Below are 22,738 nucleotides of genomic sequence, written 5' to 3' on the forward strand. Positions count from 1 at the left end.
ATACTGTGCTGTATATGTGTATGCATGTCTGTGAATGTATGCTTGTGTCTGTGTATGTGTGTTTGCACATATTTGCATGTGTGTGTGCGTTGGACAGTGGCCTATATCCCCACTTAGTGTGTGTGTGTGTCTGTGTGTGTGTGTCAACATAGTGTCCCTTCGGTGATCAGGACAATCCATCAGGCCTTGCCGCTCATTAATCACCAGACAGACACACATGCACATACACACACAGACAGACACACACTTACACACCTTTGGGATCAGGGCAGGCAGTGATGAACAGTAGAGTTAGTTTAGTGGAGCACTAACAGCTGCACCACAGAGAGCGTCACCAGGCGACACAACATGTCTGTGGACTTGACCATGGCCTCAGAGAACTTCCCTAAGACTACCTCAAAGATCTTATTCTGATTTATCTTTTTTAATGTCTATCCTTTCTTCTTCTTCTATTTCCATGTCTGACCCCAACCTGCTCCCTCTCCTTACTTTGTGGCTTTACAATGACGTCACTCCATTTTCTCCTTTGCTTTAGACAGACAGTAGTCATCACTTCCACAGCCGTTAGGGGTCACTTGAATGTACACATGTTGATTTGGGGGATTTGCTGGAACAACTGAGTTGTTATTTTACTTGTGAGGACAGTCATGGTGCTCTATATACAAAGTTTCCTGAGGAGATCAATTTGAGTAGGTCACCACTGGACAGTGGATGCCACCGTTACAACCCTAAAGTCCTTTTTGCCATTGCACTCATCTCTAGTGTCCACTCACGGCCTTTTACTATGGATCATCAGATCAGAGCTGAGCAGGCCTCCATAGAACCAGCGTACTGGCTAATTCACTATTGATCCTATCCCATAGACCAATTTCCACTTGTGTTTGGTTTGGGACTACAGTTTCGGTCACGCTCCGTCTCTCCCTTAGGGGCCAGGGAGGAGCCCCTGCCACTCTCTTATCAGGCAGAGAGCACACACACAAAGAGTGTGTGGGATGGAGAGAGATGGGGAGTGAAAGGCAGGAGGGGAGCGTTACTAGCTTGCAGAGAAAGGGAGAGAGGTCATTAGTGGATGGTGATGAGTTCCAGAGTTTGAGAGAAAGCAGAACGGCACTGGCTTTGTGTGAGGTCGCAGTGTGTTATGTAGCTGTGTGACTTTGGAGGACTGGCCACCACAGATTCCCTCAGTGTAAATCTTTGTGCCCGGAAAATGGAGATGTGTTGAAATTCAAGCAAAAGATATATGAGAAATACAGAGCTGTCCATGGTGCTGAAGAGATGTTACATATTTAAAGACAAGCTTTTCTTTCTTTCTTTCTGTCTTTCTTTCTTTCTTTCTTTTTTTTCTTTCTCTCTCGCTCTCTTTCTCTCTCTCTCCCTTCTCCAGACACTGAGGCCAGTTATGCCAGGAAGGTCATTGGTGGTAGCTCTGCGTGTGTGATGGGGTGATATGACTGGGAAGATTCATTACGATTGTGTCACTAAGTAAATGTGTGTTGACCTGGGCCACTGACAGACAGACGAGCTTCCCTGATACGACGCTACAAGCCAATCTCCTGCACACACACACACACCAAGGGATGCTTCAGAGATCAAACCTGTCCATGCCTCGCATTCCTCTTTTACCGTCCTCCATCTACTCACCCTTCACTCTCCATTGCTGCTGTCTCCACGTCTCTTCCCACCTGCCCCCACCTCCCCCAAACACACCTTCTCTCCTCTTTATCTACCCACCCCTCGCTCTCCATCTATCCACCCTTTCCCTCCCTCTTTTCCTATACCTGTCCATCCTGCCTTCCCCCCTCTCTGGTTCCCCTCTGTCTCTCTTTTTCTTTCTCCCAGTAACAACATTCCCTGGACTAATTGCAATTCTGTCAGCAGGTAAATGCTTTGTGACCAGTCGCTGACAGTCACGCCAAGCCATCCGCTGACAGTCATTGTGGGGCAGCCAGGACAGCCTCGGCAGCGTTGGCAGTCAGTTAGCAGGCAGTGTATATGGATGTGGCCTCTTAGCTGAACAGTGAGACTCCAACTGTCTGCTAGTGTGTGACACTCCCATTACCCTGCCACAGAAAAAGGTAGACAGCCACAGAACAGCTGGATAATGCACTGTCTGACTGACGATACACTCTACCTCTCACACACTCTGCTTCTCACCTCGTCTCCGAGCCTATGACAATGCCATCTTGATACTGTCAAGTTAGGAGCCAGCAAGTGTGACATGTCAGCGCTCACACAGGTGACTCCTGATGTACAATATTAAAGCAAACACAAAGGAGGCTGGGTCGGTGGGAGTGGGGATTGATGATGAATGATGGATTAGAGTAAATACAGCTGTAACAGTCATATTTTTATACACTGTTTAACACCTGTCATGCTTGAATTATATTGCAGTATCAAATTGTTGGCAATATGTTCCTAATAAACAGCATTTTATACGTAGAGTCAGCCTTATAGCTCCTCCTGACCAGGCTTAGCTAATTAAAGGAGGCTGTTGACAGTTGTCAGCGTGACCCTTAGCACGGCGCTCCCCTGGGGGTCCTGTTAGCATGCTAATGCTAATCCCCAGTGACGGGGGACAGGGCAGGGCTGTCCCCTGCAGCCCCTGCTGTTGTGACCACAGGATGTGTCAGGACAGGCACAGTGATGTGCTAACATGGAGACGTCCCCATGTGCATGTCACACATCTGTAATTAGAAAAGAGACAGGCAGCGGGAGAGCTGGAGGGGACAGTTGTTGTGGGACCACTTGATCTCTGTTCGCAACACAGCTTGGAAAAGAGCAATCTGTGCCTAAATCAGGCTTATAAAAGAGCAACTGGTTTCACAAGCTTTAATGCGACAATTTGCCCTACATGAGCTTGGGAGGCATGTTTGAGATTTGATGTGAGTGGATTCAGAGAAGAAAGAGCAACACAAGGCTGCACGAAAACACAACCACAAACCAGTTAAAATTACAACTGAGAGGGGGAAAAATAGAGCTCTTGTCTGTCAGTCTATCTGTCTTTCTCTCTCCTCTCCTCTCCAAGGGAAGGTCAAGGACACATGCATATTCATGGAGGAGCCTGGCACAGGATCGATGGCTTTTAATTGTTTTCTCTTGGTTGGTGGAGGGACGTGCCAGTGTCTATTGATCTGTTTGAGCAGAGGCCACTCACAGAGCACGACTGGGAGACCTTTACCTGACTGAACACCGATAGACTGTGTATGCGTGAGTGTGTGTGTGTGTGTGTGTGAAAGGGCTGAGGACTGTGTGGTGATTAGGATTTTGACACACATAAAACCACAGGCAGCGTGAAAAGGCCTCATGGGGCTTAGAGGTAGATAGACATACACAGAGGTGACACACCACAGCAAAGGTGGTAAAGACAAGGGAAACATACTACTTGGTTTGGGAGGTGAGGATTTGAATGATGCCCTAGCAAAACCCCACTGAGGATAAATGAATTAATACTTAGTTCAAGTGTCATATGCCAATTGCTGCCTTTTCAACATTGGTTTAAAAGGCCTTCCTTACATCACATACTAGAATAAAGGCAGACAAATACATGGTATCAATGTTTAGAACATGATACATTTTCCAGTGGTGGAAAGTAACTAAGTGCATTTACTCAATTATTGTATGTAAGGATATTTTTTGAGGTAATTGTCTTAAGTATTAACATTTATTAAGTATTTTTGTGCCCTTATTACAAACAGTGAAGCAATGACAGAAAACAGTGTAGATGCAACAAAGTTCCCTAACAGGACTGGAGCCAGGAACGTTGAAGTTCATGGTTGGCATCTTAACCCCTACACCACAAGTATGAACCTTTTATGCTACGTCATACTTCTACTCCATTGTATTTCAGAGGAAAATACTGTACTTTTTTATTAGGAATTACAATACATACATAGTTACTGTTTACTTTTCAGATCATGATTTTACTTTAAAAAAAAAAAGACATATGACCAGTCTATGAAAAACAATCAATTGTCACAGATTAAACTACCTATCAATATATAAAAATGTTAACACTAGCCTCACTTTGACCAACTACAACAGTAAAAGCTACTTACAAACTGAAGCATCAGTACAATTTAATAATGTAATATATAGTATTATAATATATTAATCTCAGGGACCATTTGTCTATAGAATATGATTTTTACTTTGATATTTTATTATATACAGTATATATTATATATTCTATTTATAAGACTGTACCTTTACTTTAGATTTTAAATGAAGGGCTTATTCTTGTAATTGAGTATTTTCACATTGTTGAACTGGTACTTTTACTTATGTAAATTATATTAATACCTCTTCCACCAATCACATTTTCATACATCAGTGGTAAGCCTTTAACAAAAACTAATTGAAATGCCCTCTATGGGAACATGTAGCTGACGTTCACTCATTAAACAAATTAAGATATTTTCAGGAAAAACATAACTCCAAATCATAATTGAAAGCAGAATATAAAAGAATTGACCTCATCAAAAACATACAGGACTTATTTGAAAGGTCCTGTTTCCACAGTCAATGGTCAGATGCCAGAGCACAAACACACCACCGTTCTCTGGTCAGGTGACATATTACTCTGGATGGTAAATGTTCCTAAAAACACAACATGTTCTTCTGACCATTTTTCCACAACAACATTGGTAAGGTTTTAACTTTAACACAGTTTTTATGCTTTTGAAAAACATTTACATCTGAATGTTTACATTGTGAATAGCAGATGAATGTGTTCACCTGTCCGTCTCCCAGCCAGCCAGATCTTTCCCTCTGCAAAGATTATCCCCTTCAGAGGTCTCTTCTCTCTCTTTCATTTATTCTTTTGTAGCTGGTTGAATTTGTCAATTTGAACAGGCAAAGTTGGGAGATTGGCAGCAAGTGTGGAGTAAAAGGAGGGTGCACAGAGTGGAATAGAGAGGGTGAGAGAGGAAGAGAGAGGGAAAGATAAAAAGATTGTGACAGTCATCCATTTGACCCAGGCTGTTGAGTGAGCGCAGTCTGGCTTGTCAAATCTCTGTGCTAACAGTGAATAGCCATATCTGTGCAGAGCATAGAAGGGTGTCATGCACTATGGTTTCATGGTTCAGGATAAGGCTGGATAAAGCCATTGGCTGGATGACACACAGACAGACACACTTTCACTTTCTCTCTAACTCCCTGTCTCGCGCTCCCTCTTACTGTCTTGACCTGGGAATGAGAAGCGTGAACACTTATTTCAATCAAGTCTGCCTATTTATGTGGAAACCGACTATCAATGAAAACCCCTGCCGTATATTTAAACAGAGGAAACAGTTTCTTGCTCACAGATTAAACCTTGCACCTTCTGATTATTGAACAATGAGAAACCTCCACCCCCCACTCCACCCGTGCCCTCCTCTTCTCGCCACTACACTGTAATATCCTCCTCGTCCACACACACACACACACACACACACACACTCATGCACACAGGACCTATTACCAGCTCATTAGCCTGAATCATACAAGAATTAGACTCCAGCCTGCTGACAATAGCTCACAGAATGGGTCGTTTTTTGCACAGGAGTCAGGGGTTAAGTTACCAATCAAAATAGCCAGGCAGATGTATTCAGACATTTTAATATTGGCCATTGTGGAAGCTTTAAAAAATTTTAATCTCTCACTGGCACGGCTGCCCCCCAAGGCAACTCTAATAACAGTCTTCAGGAGGGGGGTTGGTGTTCGAAGAATTGATGTACCCCGTGGCATTTGGATAATTGTGTTGGAATTGCTGCCACCTTGAACAGTTTTCAGGCTTGCTGCCCTTTCTTCTTTTTACATCTTTGCTTACCTGGTCTGTATCATCTCCCTGTTCTGATTTCGCTTCCTCTTCAGCCCCGCTCCAGTGCCTGTTCTGCTTTAATCCCTCAAACCAAGCAGCTTCTGATGGAAATCAGAGAGACACTGCCCACACTAGGAACCAATATACTGAGAGTGCTAACACACTCTCAGTGTGTTGGTTCCTGGACAAAGTGGGCCAGGTGTTGCTGCAGTACCACAGTTAATATAATGTAAACCACCAGAGGGGGCCAATGATGAAGACGGGGCCAAAAGAATCAGCTCCAACACACTCAGACATGCAAGCTCACAGCACTGTTTTACATGTTTTACAACTGCTAAGCAGATTATTCGCGTCTCACCTGTCAGGTCTCTCTTCTTCCTCTTCATTTCCTCCTTCTACACATGATATGGCCTTCCTCATCATCAACACCCTCCCTCCCCCTCTCGGTGGTCCTGTCCTCTCCCAGGGTTCAGACTAATGACTAGTGACAGTCCACTGAGGGGAGCGAGCTGTTTGCAGTCAGCAGTGCGTTTGTTGGTAATTATTTTCCAGAGTGTCACATTAGTGTCAGCCTCATGGCGGTGAGAGAGCAGAGAGGACGGGGGCCCGGCTGGCTGGATGGGTGAGGCGGGGAGCGAGGGGAGGGGAAAGGGTGTGATGTTTGGTGGTGGGGAGTGTTGTGTTTGTGTGTGTATGTGTGTGTAGATTGAAATGGTTGCAGTGGGTTGAGGACACAGGCTGTCACTGCTCTTTACTGTTCGCCTTGTGGCTACATAAGACTAAAGATTAAGGATGGAAGTGAGCAGAAGAAAAGGAAGTGGTGTACAGTTTTCCTGCTTGTTTTCACATCTGTGTCTGTCTTTCATAGACACAGTAGCCTTGAGCACACATTTGTTTTATAGAATAAGGCTGGCAATATGTAGCATTTTTCTGACTGTCAACAAATCTCATGAAAACCAACAATGTATTGATCCTACAAGTAAAACTATATTATTATGACAAGTATATGTCCATAATTGTTGTTCAAAAACTACAAAAAACACATCAGTGAGCCACGGTATTGAGTGACACTGGGTGATGTGTCCCTTCATTACAATGAACATGGGTTCTGAAGTCAATTTTGAGTCAGTCCTACATACACTGCTCATGTAAATATTCACTTTAGCACATCAGGTGTGTATTAATACGCAACTGAAAATAGTCACCAACAAATGCGTTTTTTTACACCTATTTGTGTAACTGTGAGGAAGCCGATAGAAGTGAACAAATCATCCAGCATCTCCTCTGCCAGTTCTTGCTCAGCACTGTGGGCATGTGAGTGCTCACAAGAGTAGCTCGCACTTTAGTAAACAGTTTTTTTTGTTTTGTTTTGTTTTTTGCATCTGTAACATTTGACGCAAGGGTCATATAAAAGAGGGATCTTAGAAATTAGGATGTGATTGTTTTGCATCCCATAGAAAACAGAGTGGTTCTCTGCTATATAAGGGAATGTCATAACCTTTTTAAAATTTAAAATTACACATTTCTCACCCACTTTATGTCTTCAGGAAGAACAAATGGGTTTGGAGCTCAGTGCCACGGATAGGAGTCAGAAAGTGTTGTAAAAGAGCTAATGTAATTGGACAGTATGTTCCCTGAAGTCACACGCTCTACATTGCTTATTCTTTTTCCCTTTTAAATATTTTGCCTCTTGTAAAACCACTTACATCCACAGTGTTCTCATAAAAGTACTTCTAGTAACTTCAGCAGTGTAGAAACAAAATTGAGTACATGCAAACTGTATTGGCCCGTCAACAGGGGTGTGTGGTGAATGTGAAAACATACAGGGTGTGTTTGCGTGTATGTGTGTCTGTGTGTGTGTGTGTGTGTGTGTGTGTGTGTGTGTGTGTGTGCGCGTGTAGTGGGGGGCAGTCACCAGCCCCCTTGGGAGGAAGCGATCAATGATTGAGACCATAATGCACCTCTCTGTATTCCTCCTCACATTCACGCTCCCTGGCTGCTTTGGGGAGCTGTCACACACACACACACACACACACACACACACACACACACACACACACACACACACACACACACACACACACACTTCCACCTTCACTCACACACATGCACACATTGTCACATGTTCGACAGCTCATCTCTCACACGCTCCCTTCCACTCCATCTTGTAGCTGTCTGGTCGATGGCCTCTCTCTCTGTCTCACTTCCACTGCTCAGTCTTTGGCAGACTGCTCTGCTCTGGCGCTGTCTCTCCCTATGTTAATATAGTAGCTAACCTCTCTCTCCATAGCACTGCTACCAGACAGTCTCTATGTTGATATACTGAGGAGAGTGTAGCACTCCGCCCTGCAACTACTACCCAACTGACTCCAGAGAACTGAGCACTCTTCATCTCCACCACTGTTACTGCCACTGCGAGGATCTTGCTGGGGCACTCTGTCGTCCTGTACACTTGTTGTTATAACTGTGGAAACTGAGGCATCTCTCTTTAGCTTTACCAGCAGGTGCAATCATTTCAAAAAACAATTTTCATTTGCCTGTTTTTATATTCTTTTGCTTTTGATTAGAGAAAATTGTCTGAATTTTGCAGGCAATCTATGGTGACTGGAGATTGTGAGTCTCACAGCAAAAGGTAATTATCACTAATTGGTCTGTGGAAATGATTACAGCAGTAACTTAGTTTACTGCATGCCCCCCCAAAAAAACAAGATCTGGGAATACAGGGGAAGAGTACAAAATAAAGGCATGACTATTTACTGTTCACCACTCCAATTACACATACAGAAAGTTAAAAGACTCCGCCGATGACCTCTGGCATCGTAATAAAAGAAGTGGAGAACTCTCATCATATTGATTTAATTTGCCTCAACTCATCTCTTATTTGTTGGTAATTACAGACCATGGAAACTAAGCTGTAAATCTTAAATGTTAATACGATTGCTTGAAAATGATTCCGAACTCTGTCTAATGTCAAAAAACAAACCGTATGAGAGATGAGACATGGAGATGTGCACCATGCAGATAAACAGAACCAACTGAGAGGCCAAATCAAAGTATAAACCGCATGCATTAAGATGTTATGCTCTGTGGGTGAATGCTTGTGTGTATGGCAGTCAAGAAGACAGCCAAGTGACTCACCTCCTGCCAGAAAATGAACACATACAATTAACATCACATCCCATCATCCTCAGCTGAGCGAGCAGGCCTGTAATTGGCTGGCTGACCAGCCTGCGTGGCTCCGGGTGGCAATTTATTCTAGGAGCCATGCAGTTTACCCTGGGCGGCTAACGGCCCCTGTGCCATAACCTGGCTGAGGCAGTGGGCACATCATTAACACTTCACTGGGCCTGCAGGACACACACCCATCATCCTCTATACACCACCCACAGCCACTAGCACACAGGGCAAATTGGAGGAACAGGGTAGAAATAATAATCATAATGTCAATTGAGCCACTCGTAGTGAGTGTGTTCACTGATCAGCAAGCAAATTGGGAAATATTTGGTATTTTCTAAAAGATCCGGAGCCTAAAGACGACCTTTGATTATTGATGTGTAATGAAACAAAGGCTATTCTTCCCCTGAGCAGATTTGATTTGGGAATCTCAGTCTTGTCTAACCATGAGTGTGTGTCTGTGTGTGTGTGCGTGTGTTTGTGTGTGTGTGTGTGTGTGTGTGCGGTGGCATGTGGTTGTCTAACCCCAAAACAATGTGTGAGGGAGAGGGTGCTCCCTAAGTGGAGTAATGACCTTGCCTTGTCACACAGAAGACATGTGTTACACACTTCCATATTGGTCTGAGGGCAGGACTGTGAGAGAGTCAGTCTGGACTCTGGTTTATGTGTCCATTTAAAGGTCTGCATCTGCTGTCTGGCCCTCTACCTCCTCACCAACTGGCTGTGAGAGGAAGCGGCGCGCATGGAAGGCTCCATCTCAGGGAACACTTAAAGGATGTGAGGGACTGATGAACTGTCCAGGCTAAATCATGGTTCTCTTCAGTCTTAGGTAATGTAGACATGAGAGTCAATATTTATTTTTATATTCCAATTATCCAGTGTGTTTTCAGGCTGAGTTAGCACCCACTGATTTCCAGCGATGTCTCCCCACAAGCCTCCTCCGTATGTCTTCTTCTTGGCTGTGATATTCCCCATTCACTCATTTCCTATCTCAGGACTCTCTCTTGCTCTCTGATTACACACACACACACAAACTCACACGTTCACGCACACACATGCACACACACAGGCTCACAGCCAAATGGCTGTTCATTAAAGACAGGGACCTGAGGGGAAGCAATCGTCTGAGAGACGGAAATTGCGTGTCACATTAGATTAGCAGTGTAAAGCCTCTGGATTGGCTCCGGGGAATAAGGAATTATTTCAATTACATTATTTCAAAAAGTCTTTAAGCAATACCAATACCGATAAAAACAAATTAAGAGTGATTTGGGCTGATTTGTGGCGCTCTGAGCTGTGCTTTCTGACAATGTGCTGGAAATCAGATATGAATAATGTACATATTACGCTGTGTGTAATGTGTTGAAGTTGAAAGCAGATTATCTGTGACAAATAATACCATTGGTTTGCATTGTGTCTCATCAAAAGGGAATGTTCCCAAGTGTCAGTCACACAGACTGGAGACTGTGGGCTCAGTGAGCCACGGAGGAGAGGATAACTCCATCACCTGCCATTCACAGTAACATAGCAGTGACACCAACACATGCATACAGCAAAAGTGATAACTTCAGCGAGTTAACTTGTTTAACTAATGCACTGAATTCAGGCTTTAATTGTGAAAAGTCTTAATGTGCAGCATGTGTGTCCTTTCACGTCCCTGATATGAGGGGTTCTCCAAATCTGAAGGTGTAATTCTTGTAAAGGTTATCACCAAAGAGCAATAAGATAACGATTGTAATAGAGGACTTAGTTTTTTTTTTCCCCAGTAGAATATGGATTCTGTATTCCCAGTTAAATGATCTGGCTCCTAGGCTACACGCCACTAGGTTTTCTTGACTTTCTTTCCCGTGGCAAAACTGAATGCAGCGTTTTCCCTTTGACTCAATTTCACTCTTTACCGAGGGCAAGAAATTGAATGTGTCCATCGCAGGCAGCGCGTCTCAGGGGGAGAGAGAGCAGGCTGGAGGGAGGGGAGGGAGTGGGGGGGGGGGGGGGGGCAACAGAGAAAGAGGGCAGGGGAAGAAGGGTGTGGGGGGGGGGGGCTGTCACACGGAGCGCATGAAGGAGAGACCAACAGAGGCAGACCGACCCGCAGCTAGTCCCCTCACTGATGCCCTGATCCTGTCCACACAACACAGCGACTACACCTCTCCCATCTGCACAAGCCTCAACTCCGTAACACTCGCCACATCTGGAGGACCGGCACCGCACCGCACCGCACCGCACCGCACCGCAGCTGCACGTCCTTCTCTTTTCTTTCTTTTTTTTTTTTTTTTTATTCACTCCCCTCACCCACCCCCCCCACCCCACCCCCACCCCCCCGCTCCCCTCACCACCTTTTTCTCTCTTTTTCCTGCGCCACCGGGAGAAAGTGCCGCGTCCTTGAAATCAGAAGTTGAAAGAGAGGGAGAGCGAGGGAGAGTTGCTGCACGGGGAAATAAATCTCGCTCCTGAGTGCTTCATCCCGGTAAGTGGCGGCTGATGCCGCGCGATAACACGGGTGATCACGGCTTCATTTGTTTTAATTGGTTTAATTGCTTGTGCGATTGCCTTGTCCTCGGCCGGGTGTCAGGCTCCGTGGTAGTTGGGCAACTTGTTCGCCGTCGCTGGAGAACTGTTGACGCCTTTTGAGACACTTGTAAAGACTTTGGAGAAAATTTCATCTCCTCATGTGTGGAAGAGTCCAACGTTGGCTTCCTTTGCTCCGCGCTTTTAGATGTGCCTGAAAAGTCGCGGTATATGTGTACCGTCACTGAATCTGAAAGTATAGACCATTTCTTTAGTTTGTTGAGGAAAACAAACAAACAAAAAAAAAAGAGTCGATTGAAAGCCTGTCATTATTGTACAAACTTTCATCCTCGTCCTGGTTCATTTCAGGAACAGATGTTATGGTTCTTAAACTGGAAAAAGACCAGTTCAAGTTCAAAAAAGTGAATCAATTGACCCGAAACATCACTTTCATATTTAGGCCCTTTTTTTCAGAATGAATGCCAATTTGACTTTTATTAAATTTCACAGTGAAATCGCAAATGAGATGAAGCCGTCTTTTTTTTTTTTTTTCGATTGGAATCATTATTCAACTTTTGGCTTGTCAGTAAAAAAAATTTAGGCTAATTAGGTTCGTTTAATCCTTTTAGGCTGCATTCTTTTATAGATTGTTGTTTCACAATTTAGAGCAGACATGTTGAGAAACGTTTAGTCCGAGACCGTTATTCTACTTAAAAAGACCCACCAATGAGTTTATTTTATTGGCCACAATCAGCACCGTTTACAGTTTATTGATTTACCGAGACAATTAATTCTTTACAGAGAAATCCTACTTTTTCCGAATGTATTTAGAGGATTTTCCCAAATCCAATTGCTTATACCTCACTATTAAATTTATCTTTTGCAGGTTTCGCCTACATGTGTGTTTTATTGGCAATTTATTCCGTTGTAATTATTTACAGGCACAGTAGGCCTCCTCCAACCCTTTTAAATGAAATGAAATTAGTCCAAAACTGTAATTGTAAAAATGCCTCCAGAGTTGCAACTGGGTGTGTTTCATAAAATAAAGAGATGAAGATTTTTGGCTTTGGGATAATAAAACAATTGACAAAATTTATATTATATTATAATATTATAATATATAATATTCAATTAGCTTATTTCTTCGAAAGACAGCTCAAATTAATTAACCTATTACAATTTAGTAATGGTGAAAGGAAAAAAGTTACTTTTTGTTTGTCAGCTAAATAGAGCACCTTTTGAAACAATTTTTTCCTTTCATGTCCTGTAGCTCAGGCTCTACGCTCCACCTCAACACTCTCCTCTCCCTCTCCTGAGGACCTGACAGGGAGGTGAATGGACCTTCACCGCCCCTTCAAGATGGACAGCCCCTCCTACCTGCCAGCTCCACTGGCCTCCCCTGCCCTGATGGTCCTCGCCACCACTGCCGAGGCCGGCCGAGACGCCTCCGTCCCCTGCCAGGCACCCAGGCCCTTCGGCGTCCCTGCTTCTGTAGAGAAGGACCTCCACCTTCCCTTCCCCTCGGCCTCCTACACATTCACCTCCATGTATCAGCGCCAGGGCCCCATGTCAGGCACCTTTCCCTCCCGAGACTTCCCAGCCTCCTTGCTCCACCTGCACCCCCAGTTCACACCACCGAACCTGGACTGCTCCACCCTTGGTATGCTCAACCACAGCGGGGTGGGCGCCTTCCGACCTTTCTCTTCCCCGCCAGAGGAGAGGGAGTCGGGGGGTTACCAGTCAGCTTTCACCCCTGCCAAGAGGCTGAAAAGCTGCTTCCCAGAGGTGGAGGGGAAGGAGTTTGACTTCAGCTCCTCGGGAGGCGCCCTCAAAGGTGGGGAGGACTCAGGGAGGAAGCTGTTCTCCATGTCTGGCCTGCTTTCTGATGGAGAGGCTTCATCCAGCCCGGAGGAGCGCAAAGAGCACAGTGAGTACTCTCAGAAACCACACATCTGCAGATGCATGTTTTGGGATGTAAACATGCAGGGCTTTCCCTGCTCACACAAAGTCACTCATCTCACATCTTTAAAGTATGCTGTGAAATATGCAGAGTTTAATTGAGCACATCAAGACCTCGCTCACACTGACATGGCCAGGCAGATGAGATTTACATATCTTCTACAGCTGCGTCGACTAAAGGTGACAAATTGTAAGGAGCCTTTATAGGTAAAGACGTATCTGAAAATATTTTCCCTTTTGCACTCTAGTCTTTATCGTCTAGTTGGGCAAAGCGTTTACAGGGACTGGCTGTGACTGACTTTGACACAAATAAATTGAGCAGTGTCACTTATTCAGCTTAGTGATCATTAGCCACATATGACCATTAGGCCTATTGGAAGTGAGACTTTTCTTGGCGGCTGAGGAACACAAATACATGGGAGCGTATGGAGGGTTGACATAGGAGGAGTAAGAGTTGGAACGAATGACACCCTGTCAGAGATAACGAGGTGGCAGAGATAGAGAGGAAAGGATGGAGGAGGATAGAGAAAAAGAGAGAGGGAGAGAGAGACGTGGCGATGCGTCTCAGCCTGAGCTTCCCAACGACAACCCTCAGCTCAATATGGCCGCCCACACCAGCCGTCTGATTTGTTGACAAATGAGTGGGAGAGGTGTCAGTCAGCTCGCCGTGGAGGGAGAGACGCTCCTCATTACTCCCGGGGATAATTGCCCAACGACGCGGGGGCACAACACTCGCCTCACAGGGAGAGGAGAGGGGAGGGAGAGAGGGAGCCGGAGTCAGGGAGGCAATGCTAGGCATGATGGGAAATCAAACCCCCTCAGTGGCGGCCGCCAAGGGGAGCGCCTGACAGATGAAAGGGACCAGACAAAGACAGAGAGAGAGAGAGGAGAGAGAGCGCCCAAAGGCTCGGCAGATCAGAGGGGGACACCATCGAAAATAATGACAATGAGAAGGGAGGGGGGGGCAGAGATGGAGAGAGGCGAAGGCAGGAGGGGGAGACGCTGATACACGCTCTCATACATATCACCTAAAGAAAACTTTCATCCCACACATAAAGGGCGGGAGAGCAGGGACGAGTTGTCTTAAGAAAAGTTTGGATTGTGTGCCGTGTGTGCTTCTGTGCATATGTGTGTGTCTTTGTTGAAACTTCCTGATTTTGTCGCTGGTTGGTGGCTGAGTGACAGGGCCAGGGAGGCGGAGTGGCAGGAAGGAATCTCAATATGGAATTTTAATAAGGACGGGAAAGGAAGAGATGCCAGCCAGCATGCTGGTGTGAGAGGTGTGTCTGTCTGACAATGTTTGCTCTGTGCACTCGTGCATGCGTGCACCCCTCACCTCCTGATTTTGGGAATCTCATTTGGGGAATGTTGACAAGGACAAAAGACGAGATGGAACAGAACATGGGGAACATCTCCCCCCCGCCCACCCCCACACCCCCCACCCCCCCAAAAAAATGGGGGTAAAAAATGGATTCGAGCACGTTGGAAGCTGCTTTTCCAGCTTTATCCAATTAGATTGGAGCTCAGGCAAACTAAGAGCTTTAATGCAATTGAGCTCCCAGCACTTTTCTAAGTCTGACATACACTTGTTCCTCTTGACTGGGTAACAGACAGTCACTTCAGGACCAAAAGTCTTAAGCTTCAAATCTTCTTGGGGTATGAGAGCGTCTGCTGCTCGTCTACTGCAGCGGCGATGGCAATGCAAATTCTCACTGAACCACAAACTACACCATAAAATCCTACTTTCATACTTTTTAAGTTTTCTCCATTAGTGACTGTCTGTGTGGGTTTCCAATGAGTGCTATGGTCTCCCCTCACAAGACGTCCATGTGAGGTATTAGGAATGTTTCTTGACACTGCTCTGGGCACTGTGCTGTAGCTGTTCCTCTCCTCTACTCCCCTCCTCCTTTGAGGAAGTATTTTTGCATTAAAGAGTGAAATGTGATACTTTTGTCAACTTTCCTGTGAATAAATTTTAAAAGTTTTGTAGAAGACACAATGACACAATATTCATTTTCTTCTGTTTTGTAACTGATAACTTTTCTGTCCAGCAGACTGTACTCCCTTCTAGTGCTGGTAAACTGAACAGAAGGATGTGTGGGAATGTAAGCTTACCCACAGTAGCACATACTGTTGGATCGAGAGTGTGTTATTGTGGCACAAATTGCCCAACAGGAACATTTTTAGGATATTCTCCAGTTCCGAGCACTAATGAGTAAGTGTAGATCCTCTCTTTGCCTCTTGTCAGTCTAAACAACAAGCACGTAGGGCATCTCTTCCCGTCTGCCTTGTGTATCTTTGCCAATGGACGTCACCTTCCGTCCATTTAGCATCTTTCTTCTGTCGATTTTCCCTCCCAGACTTGCTTCTGTTTTATCAGGGAAGGTCTGGGACGCACGGTGTGCTCTGACAGCTGTTCAAACAGCCACGCTCGCTTTCAAAGGGCAGATGTCTTCACTGGAGCGAGTCATGCTTATTTTCCTCGGGGAGATGCTTTCCGCCGCAGGCCTGAGCTGGAACTAAAATGGCCCTTTACCAGAAACACAAGTTGGGAAACCGGAGGAGTGGAGTGGCAAAACACACCATGGCCAGACGCTGACGGAGTGGTGTGTGTATGTGTGTGTCTGTATCTGACTGTGGTGAGTGAGAGCTGTGATAACTGGAGGCAGATGTTTGAGAGCCCCTGTGTTGTGATACTTGTAACACGCCGAACTCCTGGATGTTGCTCTCAGAAAACTGAAAATCGTCTTCTGCACAGTGGACAAAGAAAAGACCAACAAACAGAACACATTACGGACAGATCAGCGATTTCACCGCTTTCTTTTTTCTTTTTCCTCATTTAAATGACAGGTCCGTCCTAGAGCCTTTTTGACAACAGCAATTTTAAAGCACTTCTCACACGTAGATCGCAAATGGTGGCTTTGGCATGGCATGCTTTTCATAAATTTTTTTTTGCCCCCATATAAACTTGCATGCGTGGGTCATTGCAATAATGGTATTTGTTGTGATACATGAAGCATTTAACAGGAAAGGAAATGATCTCATGCTGTAGCTGATACAAAAGGAAACAACACAAAACTTTACAGTGTCGGTTGAAACTTTTCATGAGACTCAGTTTGGACCCTTATAAACATATTCACACATGTAAATTACTGTGAGTATTATTATTTATTTGTGTATCGCCTGTATGAGTCTGTCTACTTTGGTAAAGTGAAGGATAAAAGCTTAAATAGACTATCTACTCCGCAAGTACTGAATCTGACTACATGTGTTTAACATGAACAAAACTCCTCACCAGAGCAAAATCTGTGCATCAGGTCTTTGAATCAGACACAGACCGCTGAGGGCTTCTCTTCCTGGGATGAGGAGGCACTGAGAGACTCACCAAATCTTCACCTGAGTGAAAGAAATCCTGCAGGAAGTTAATAGAGGGCAAACATTAAAGCCTAACACACACTTAGGGTTCTCTGCCAGATGCGCTCAGTGTGTAAGTGTCCTCCATGGTCGGTTATTCATGGGCTGTTAGCGGACTAGTGCAGCGCCCGGACAGAATCAATATTACATAGATTCATCTTAGATTTGGCACATGGATTATCTCTGCGGTGAAGTTTGATGGGTTTGAGCCTGTTCCAGACACAGCTTACATGCTTTGTGTGTGTGTGTGTGTGTGTGTGTGTGTGTGTGTGTGTGTGTGTGTGTGTGTGTGTGTTTGAAGGTGGGAGTATTCATGTGTGTACATGTTCAGATGGATGTGACTTTGATTTTAAGTATATGACTGCGGTCAGGTGAAAACTTTGTATCACCAAACTGTTCATTTTTCAGGAATGAAGGAAAGCAGTGCTGTTTTTAGCTTGTCCACCATAACTGTTTTAGTCTCTTCTAACTGTTTGTTCATTAGGCCAAATGTTGCAGACTGACCCCACAGAGCGGCTCGTGGTCATTCAGTCATTATAAAAATGATCAAAATGAAATGTCGAATGTTTGTCCGTATTTTACATACACTTGCTTGTGCATATAAGTTTGTATAGTATGTCAACATCTCTTACTGACACACACACACACACACACACACACAAACGCACACACACAGGCCACATCTTCAAGCTGTGCGTGCTGATTTGATAAGCGTCTGTGCGCTGTGTTTTCTGTGAAGCAGTCGTTGACGGCTGCTCGTATTGAGTGGCGCTTCCTGTTGAAAGACACAGTGTTTACATCCCACTGGCAGACCACAGGAGATCAATAGCAACCACTCGATGCTCATGCATACACATATAGTATCTGCTGCCCACTATTATTCCCAGGGTGTACACGCCTTATCAGGTGGACCTGCATGTGCACTCTGTGCATCAGCAGTCACACTCACCATATGCTTATGCCCAGGTTTCATGCTATTTTTCTTGTTTTGAATTGTTGTTGTTGTGATTTTGTCATTGTGTGATGCGTCACAAACAGTCTTTAGTAAGAAAACTGAAGTAAAGTAGCAATAAGAGGGCAGAAACATGAACAACACAAATGGGAAATGTTGGCAGGCAGATGTAAAAAAGGAAACGAGATTTAAAGAAAATTAAACGGTTTTTGGTAGTTTTAAAACAGACTGAAAAGGAATAAAAAAAATAATCTGGTTACTACAAATCTTGGACTCAAGCTTGAACACATACTGCGGCAACAGTGTTGTTCATTGTCTTTTCAAAGCTGTAGCATCCCAAATAAAGTGACATCTGCAACCAGCTCTCTGACTGACCACACTGGCTGTCTTGATTTCAAACACTCAGAGGAAGCATTACAATATTAATGGCGGTTGTGTTTGATGTGAGAGCACGCCGCGGTTGACTGTTTCCCCTCCTGTTGTGATGGTAGTTTGTTCTCCTAATGTTCTCCCAAGTAAAAGAGGCTTTCATCCTGGCAGGAGGGAAAACTCTTCTCGGCTTTTTACCTCCTTCCCTTCATCTTATAAGGACTGGAGAGAGGGAATGTGGAAGGTTTTTCCTCATGTATTTTGATTTATGTGTTGTCTGTGTGGTCTTATATGTGTTTATATATTTGCAAATGCGTCAGGAGTGCAGTGTGTGTATCTGTGTGTGTGTGTGTGTGTGTGTGTGTTACAGTTCCCATGCAGGCATCTTCAGAACTTTCAGGCTGTGGACCACACGGCTTGTCGGAGACAGACAGGATTTCTATAAGTCTGGCACTAGGCTTTTACAGTAGCAAGTGGAAATCTTTTTTGTGTGTGTGTGTCTGCGCGCATTTGTGTGTGTGCATGGGGGTCTTTTTGCAGTGACCATCAGCACCTGTTAGACGGTCAACAGAATGTTCTGCCGAAACATGAGTCATAGCACATCTTGTATCTTCTCCATCTCCTACTGTGATCAGCCCACACGAACAGCACTGCTTCAGTGTGGAGACAGGGAGCCTGGAGTAGACAGAAAGACGCAGGGAAATAAAGAAAGAAAGAATGAAAGAACACACAGAGACGGAGAAAAAGAGAGAGAGAGAGGGTCATAATGAGTTGCAGGGCCCAGGGGTCGTTAAAACAACAGCCTTGTTTAACAGAGGCCATCTTTCCTTCTTACCCGCTCTCCGTTTTTCCCTCTTTCTACGTCTCTGTCTGTGCACCTGATCGACCTGCATCTCGGCTGCCTCTGATCTCACATCAAAGACCCAGTTTGTGTGTGTGTGTGTGTAGGAAAGGCTTGGGGTATTTCTGTAGATTGAATCACATATGCGTAAGTGGCACACACACACACACACACACCGAAACACACACGCACCAGCATGCACACACAAGCTCACATCCTCCGTCCTGTCCCCGGAGCCTAACAAATCAGTCAGGCAGATAGAGAGGGCACAAAGGCCAAATGCTGGGGTTAAACACATGCTGCTGAGGAGCTGAAAAGACAGACAGCAACACCACACCAACCTTGCACGCCTGGATGGCAGCCATCTATGTATATATATATATATATATATATATATATATATATATATATATATATGGCAGAATATATATATGTGTGTGTGTGTGTGTGTGTGTTTGCCTGTGTGTGTTTTTATATGTGTGTTTGCCTGTGTGTCACACACAGACCTCATTACAGCATGTCACTTGCGCTTGTTACAAGTCTCCCAGCTGTGGAGAAGCTTGACAAAAGCCAATACGTCAAAGACATGCCAGGCGTGATCGCTTCCACTCACAAATACATGACGGCCCGACATCATTCAGCAGCTTTATAAGCAGGATTTTTAGCCATTGTAGATAATTTTTTTTTTTAAAGTTTGTATAAAAGTAAGACATCTTTAGGGAGCTGTCATTGTGTCCATATAGGAGACACTCAGCAGTTTACTCTATAGTGGGCAGTAAAGTTTTGATTACACAGTGTACATGCTATGGACACTTATTTTTTCATTCCACTGTGGGAATATTTTGGGGCCCATAAATGTCATTCTCAGAATTGAGACACACAGAACGGTGGAGGCTAAATATAGTGCACTACATAGTAGGCAGCGACACAGCCTTAGAGAGAAATTTAATATTTGTTGGGTTATATAACCATGTCCATGTGACAGTTCAAACACAGAGTACTTACACATGCATCCTAAAGACCCTCTGATTGATTAAGCCACATCCAGTGCTGCTTAGCCGTTCGCCAAACTCCCATCAGCACCAGCGCACCCCTGCCTTAAAGGTCAAAGTTTGCCAGGATTGACCTCTCACCCTGCTGTGTAGGGGTGTAAACACTCCCCCAATTCTCCTCAGAGAATAGCATTGGGTCTAGGCCATAAATCACAGGCCTGATAATTGGTAGGAAAACAGCAGTCCAGCAGTATATAACCTTTTACGTGTCGTCTCAACTCTTTATTATGGTGCTAATGAGTGGCCGTGGATCAGGGTTAGAGCCGCAAGCAAAGTGGGTGGAGTGGTGGGGGGGCGGGTTTCACCTCAGTAAAATACGGGCTACTGGCTACTTACACACACAGTGGTAGGCACACACACACACATACATAAACACAGGAAGTCAGTGTGTACATGCACACACACACACACACACACACACACCAGAGGGCAGGCAGACTCAAACTACACACAGGAAGGCACTTGCACTAAAGGATATGCGCGTATGCAAACATTCCCTCACACACATGCATATGCAAACACACACACACACACAGACACACAGACACACACACTGGCTGGCAAGCTCAGCAGTGTCCATTACTGACTACCATTAGTATGGAGATTGTGCTAATTGTCCCTGTAGACCACACATGCAGAGATCAGCAGGCCTCGCTGTGAGTCTGTGAGGCTGAGTAAGAGCAGGGACTCTGCTTTACCCATCCTATTGTCTCGGTCGTGACCCTATTAGTGCAATGACAAATCAATCACTGAATGATTATGGGATACATGCTGTGGATTGTTTCAATGCAAATGACACCATTATAGCACATCAAGTGGCTATGCTACTGTAGCAGAGTTTCACATAAGAAAAGTCATACAGTAGCTTTACTCTATTAACAGCATAGAATGCCCAAGATAATAATCCAGCTCAGAGCAAATTGAAAAATTATCCAGTGGGATCATTGAACAAGTTTCCAGTACAGTTTTACATTTACGTTTGCTTTGCATTGCAAATGGGTGTTATTACAAAATCACTGTGGCACGTTTCTTCAGTCTTTAACTTAAAAATGGACTCATAGAAAGACTGTTTTTCATTGTAGAAGATCAGAGTGTCATTGGGTGCAAACACCCGTGTAAATCACATTTAATATATGCATATTTGTTTAATGTCTTACACCGGTTATAGCTTTTAATTGGTTTTAACATGAGTTCCAATTTGAAATAGCTGCATGTATCTGAGTGAACCTCTGGAGTCCTTTGCTCTGGGTGGGCTGGTTCAGGGTTCTGCAGACTGGAGAGGGTCCATTCTCATTAGCAGCAGCTCAAAGCCCCTGATCAGTCAAGTAGAGGAGATTGAACTGTGAGCGGCTCCTGTGTGACCCTGCTGAGTGAGAACACAGGGGAGAAGATCTATACCCGCTGGCGCTGCCACAGGCCTCTTTGTTCTCCTGTGTCTCCTGTGTTTGCTGACGGGGGGGATCGGAGGGGCGTATCGATGTGGGCTCACACTGTGCTGCGCTCACCAGGGCTACACAGCAGTGTGTGTAAATGATATATACATGAGCACGCACACACACACACACACACACACACTCAAAAGTGTGTTTATACACACATTTCAACACTCAATCCCTCTTTCTCACACACAAACCATTACAATGTGAGCATATTCACACTCTTAATTTCACTTCACACAAACCCACTTACACACACACACACACACTCGCACACAATAAAACTATCACCAAAAGCAAATTTACAGTCTTTTGTAGAAGGTCATCAGTCCACTCGGTGTTCCATTAAAGCTCAATACGTCTTTTTCTCAACAAGGCATCAGGGTTAGGAGAGACGAGTCTGCCTGGTGCTGGGATACCAGACACAGCACGCAGGGATTTATTTTATCCTCAAAAGACACAAACAACAACTATAAAAGCATTATTTACTGCTGACATTTCTTCGCAGTTTAATGCTTAAACCACAACAGATTTCAACAGTTAGGCAACGCACTCACATATCAGACTTGTAACGCAGAATTACATTAAGAGGAATTTCATCATGTCCACAGTCAAATTGAATACAATACAGCAGCTGTGCAACACGTTTGTAATGTGATTATCATAATGTTTAATTTTTGTTGAGATGGGTTGGTGCACTGAGATTTGTAATTCTCCAGGAAAATGAAAAAATCTTAATATAATAAGAATTTATTTTATTTACACAAGGAATTTTCTACATATTAAAAAGTTTTCTTTGCCCCTCAGTATTTTATATACAAGGTAATAAGTCATCCTCCAAGATCCTGAGTCCCTTTTCCCTTTGTGTGTGGGTTACTGAAGATAAGCTGCTCAATCATCTCTATCTTTCCACTATTTGAACATAAAACCATCGTCATCTGCCGTAATTGTTTGCTCATCCAGGCAGACACAACAACATCCTTTAGGAAGTGTGACTAACCCAAACACAAATGTATCACACAGCACCAGGTGCTTGTGTTCCTCTCGTACCAGCAGCAGTCAACACTGTGTTTCTGACAGTATCAGATGTTATCTGGAGGAGAGGTGGGAGGGTGATGTGGCTTATCTGTAATAATGCCCGCTGATGAGGCTGAAAGGAGGGATGCTATGGAGTGGTGTCCGAAAATTTCAACAAGTTCTGACTGGTGGTCTGCTCACACTGTGATTGAGGCCCAA

At 44.5% G+C, this 22,738-nt stretch overlaps 1 protein-coding gene across 8 annotated transcripts in view; it reads left to right on the forward strand.

Annotated features, from left to right (window-relative positions):
• Nucleotides 1-11,298: 11,298 nt before the first annotated feature.
• rnf220b (ring finger protein 220b) overlaps nucleotides 11,299-22,738 on the forward strand; it is a 29,083-nt gene continuing 17,643 nt past the window's right edge. For 4 of the 8 annotated variants that reach the window (XM_071487878.1, XM_071487885.1, XM_071487883.1 and 1 more), the window contains exons 1-2: nucleotides 11,299-11,438; nucleotides 12,750-13,406. In XM_071487878.1, the coding sequence (XP_071343979.1) occupies nucleotides 12,815-13,406 (592 nt within the window). In that variant the 5' untranslated portion in view covers nucleotides 11,299-11,438; nucleotides 12,750-12,814. Of the gene's footprint in view, nucleotides 11,439-11,499; nucleotides 11,736-12,749; nucleotides 13,407-22,738 lie in introns of those variants that run through there. The other 4 variants (XM_071487882.1, XM_071487879.1, XM_071487880.1 and 1 more) reach the window with 4 other exon arrangements.

Source organism: Trachinotus anak, unplaced genomic scaffold (assembly GCF_046630095.1).
Source record: "Trachinotus anak isolate AG129_WGS33_773 ecotype Australia unplaced genomic scaffold, CSIRO_AGI_Tana_v1 ptg000010l, whole genome shotgun sequence".
NCBI lineage: Eukaryota > Metazoa > Chordata > Actinopteri > Carangiformes > Carangidae > Trachinotus > Trachinotus anak.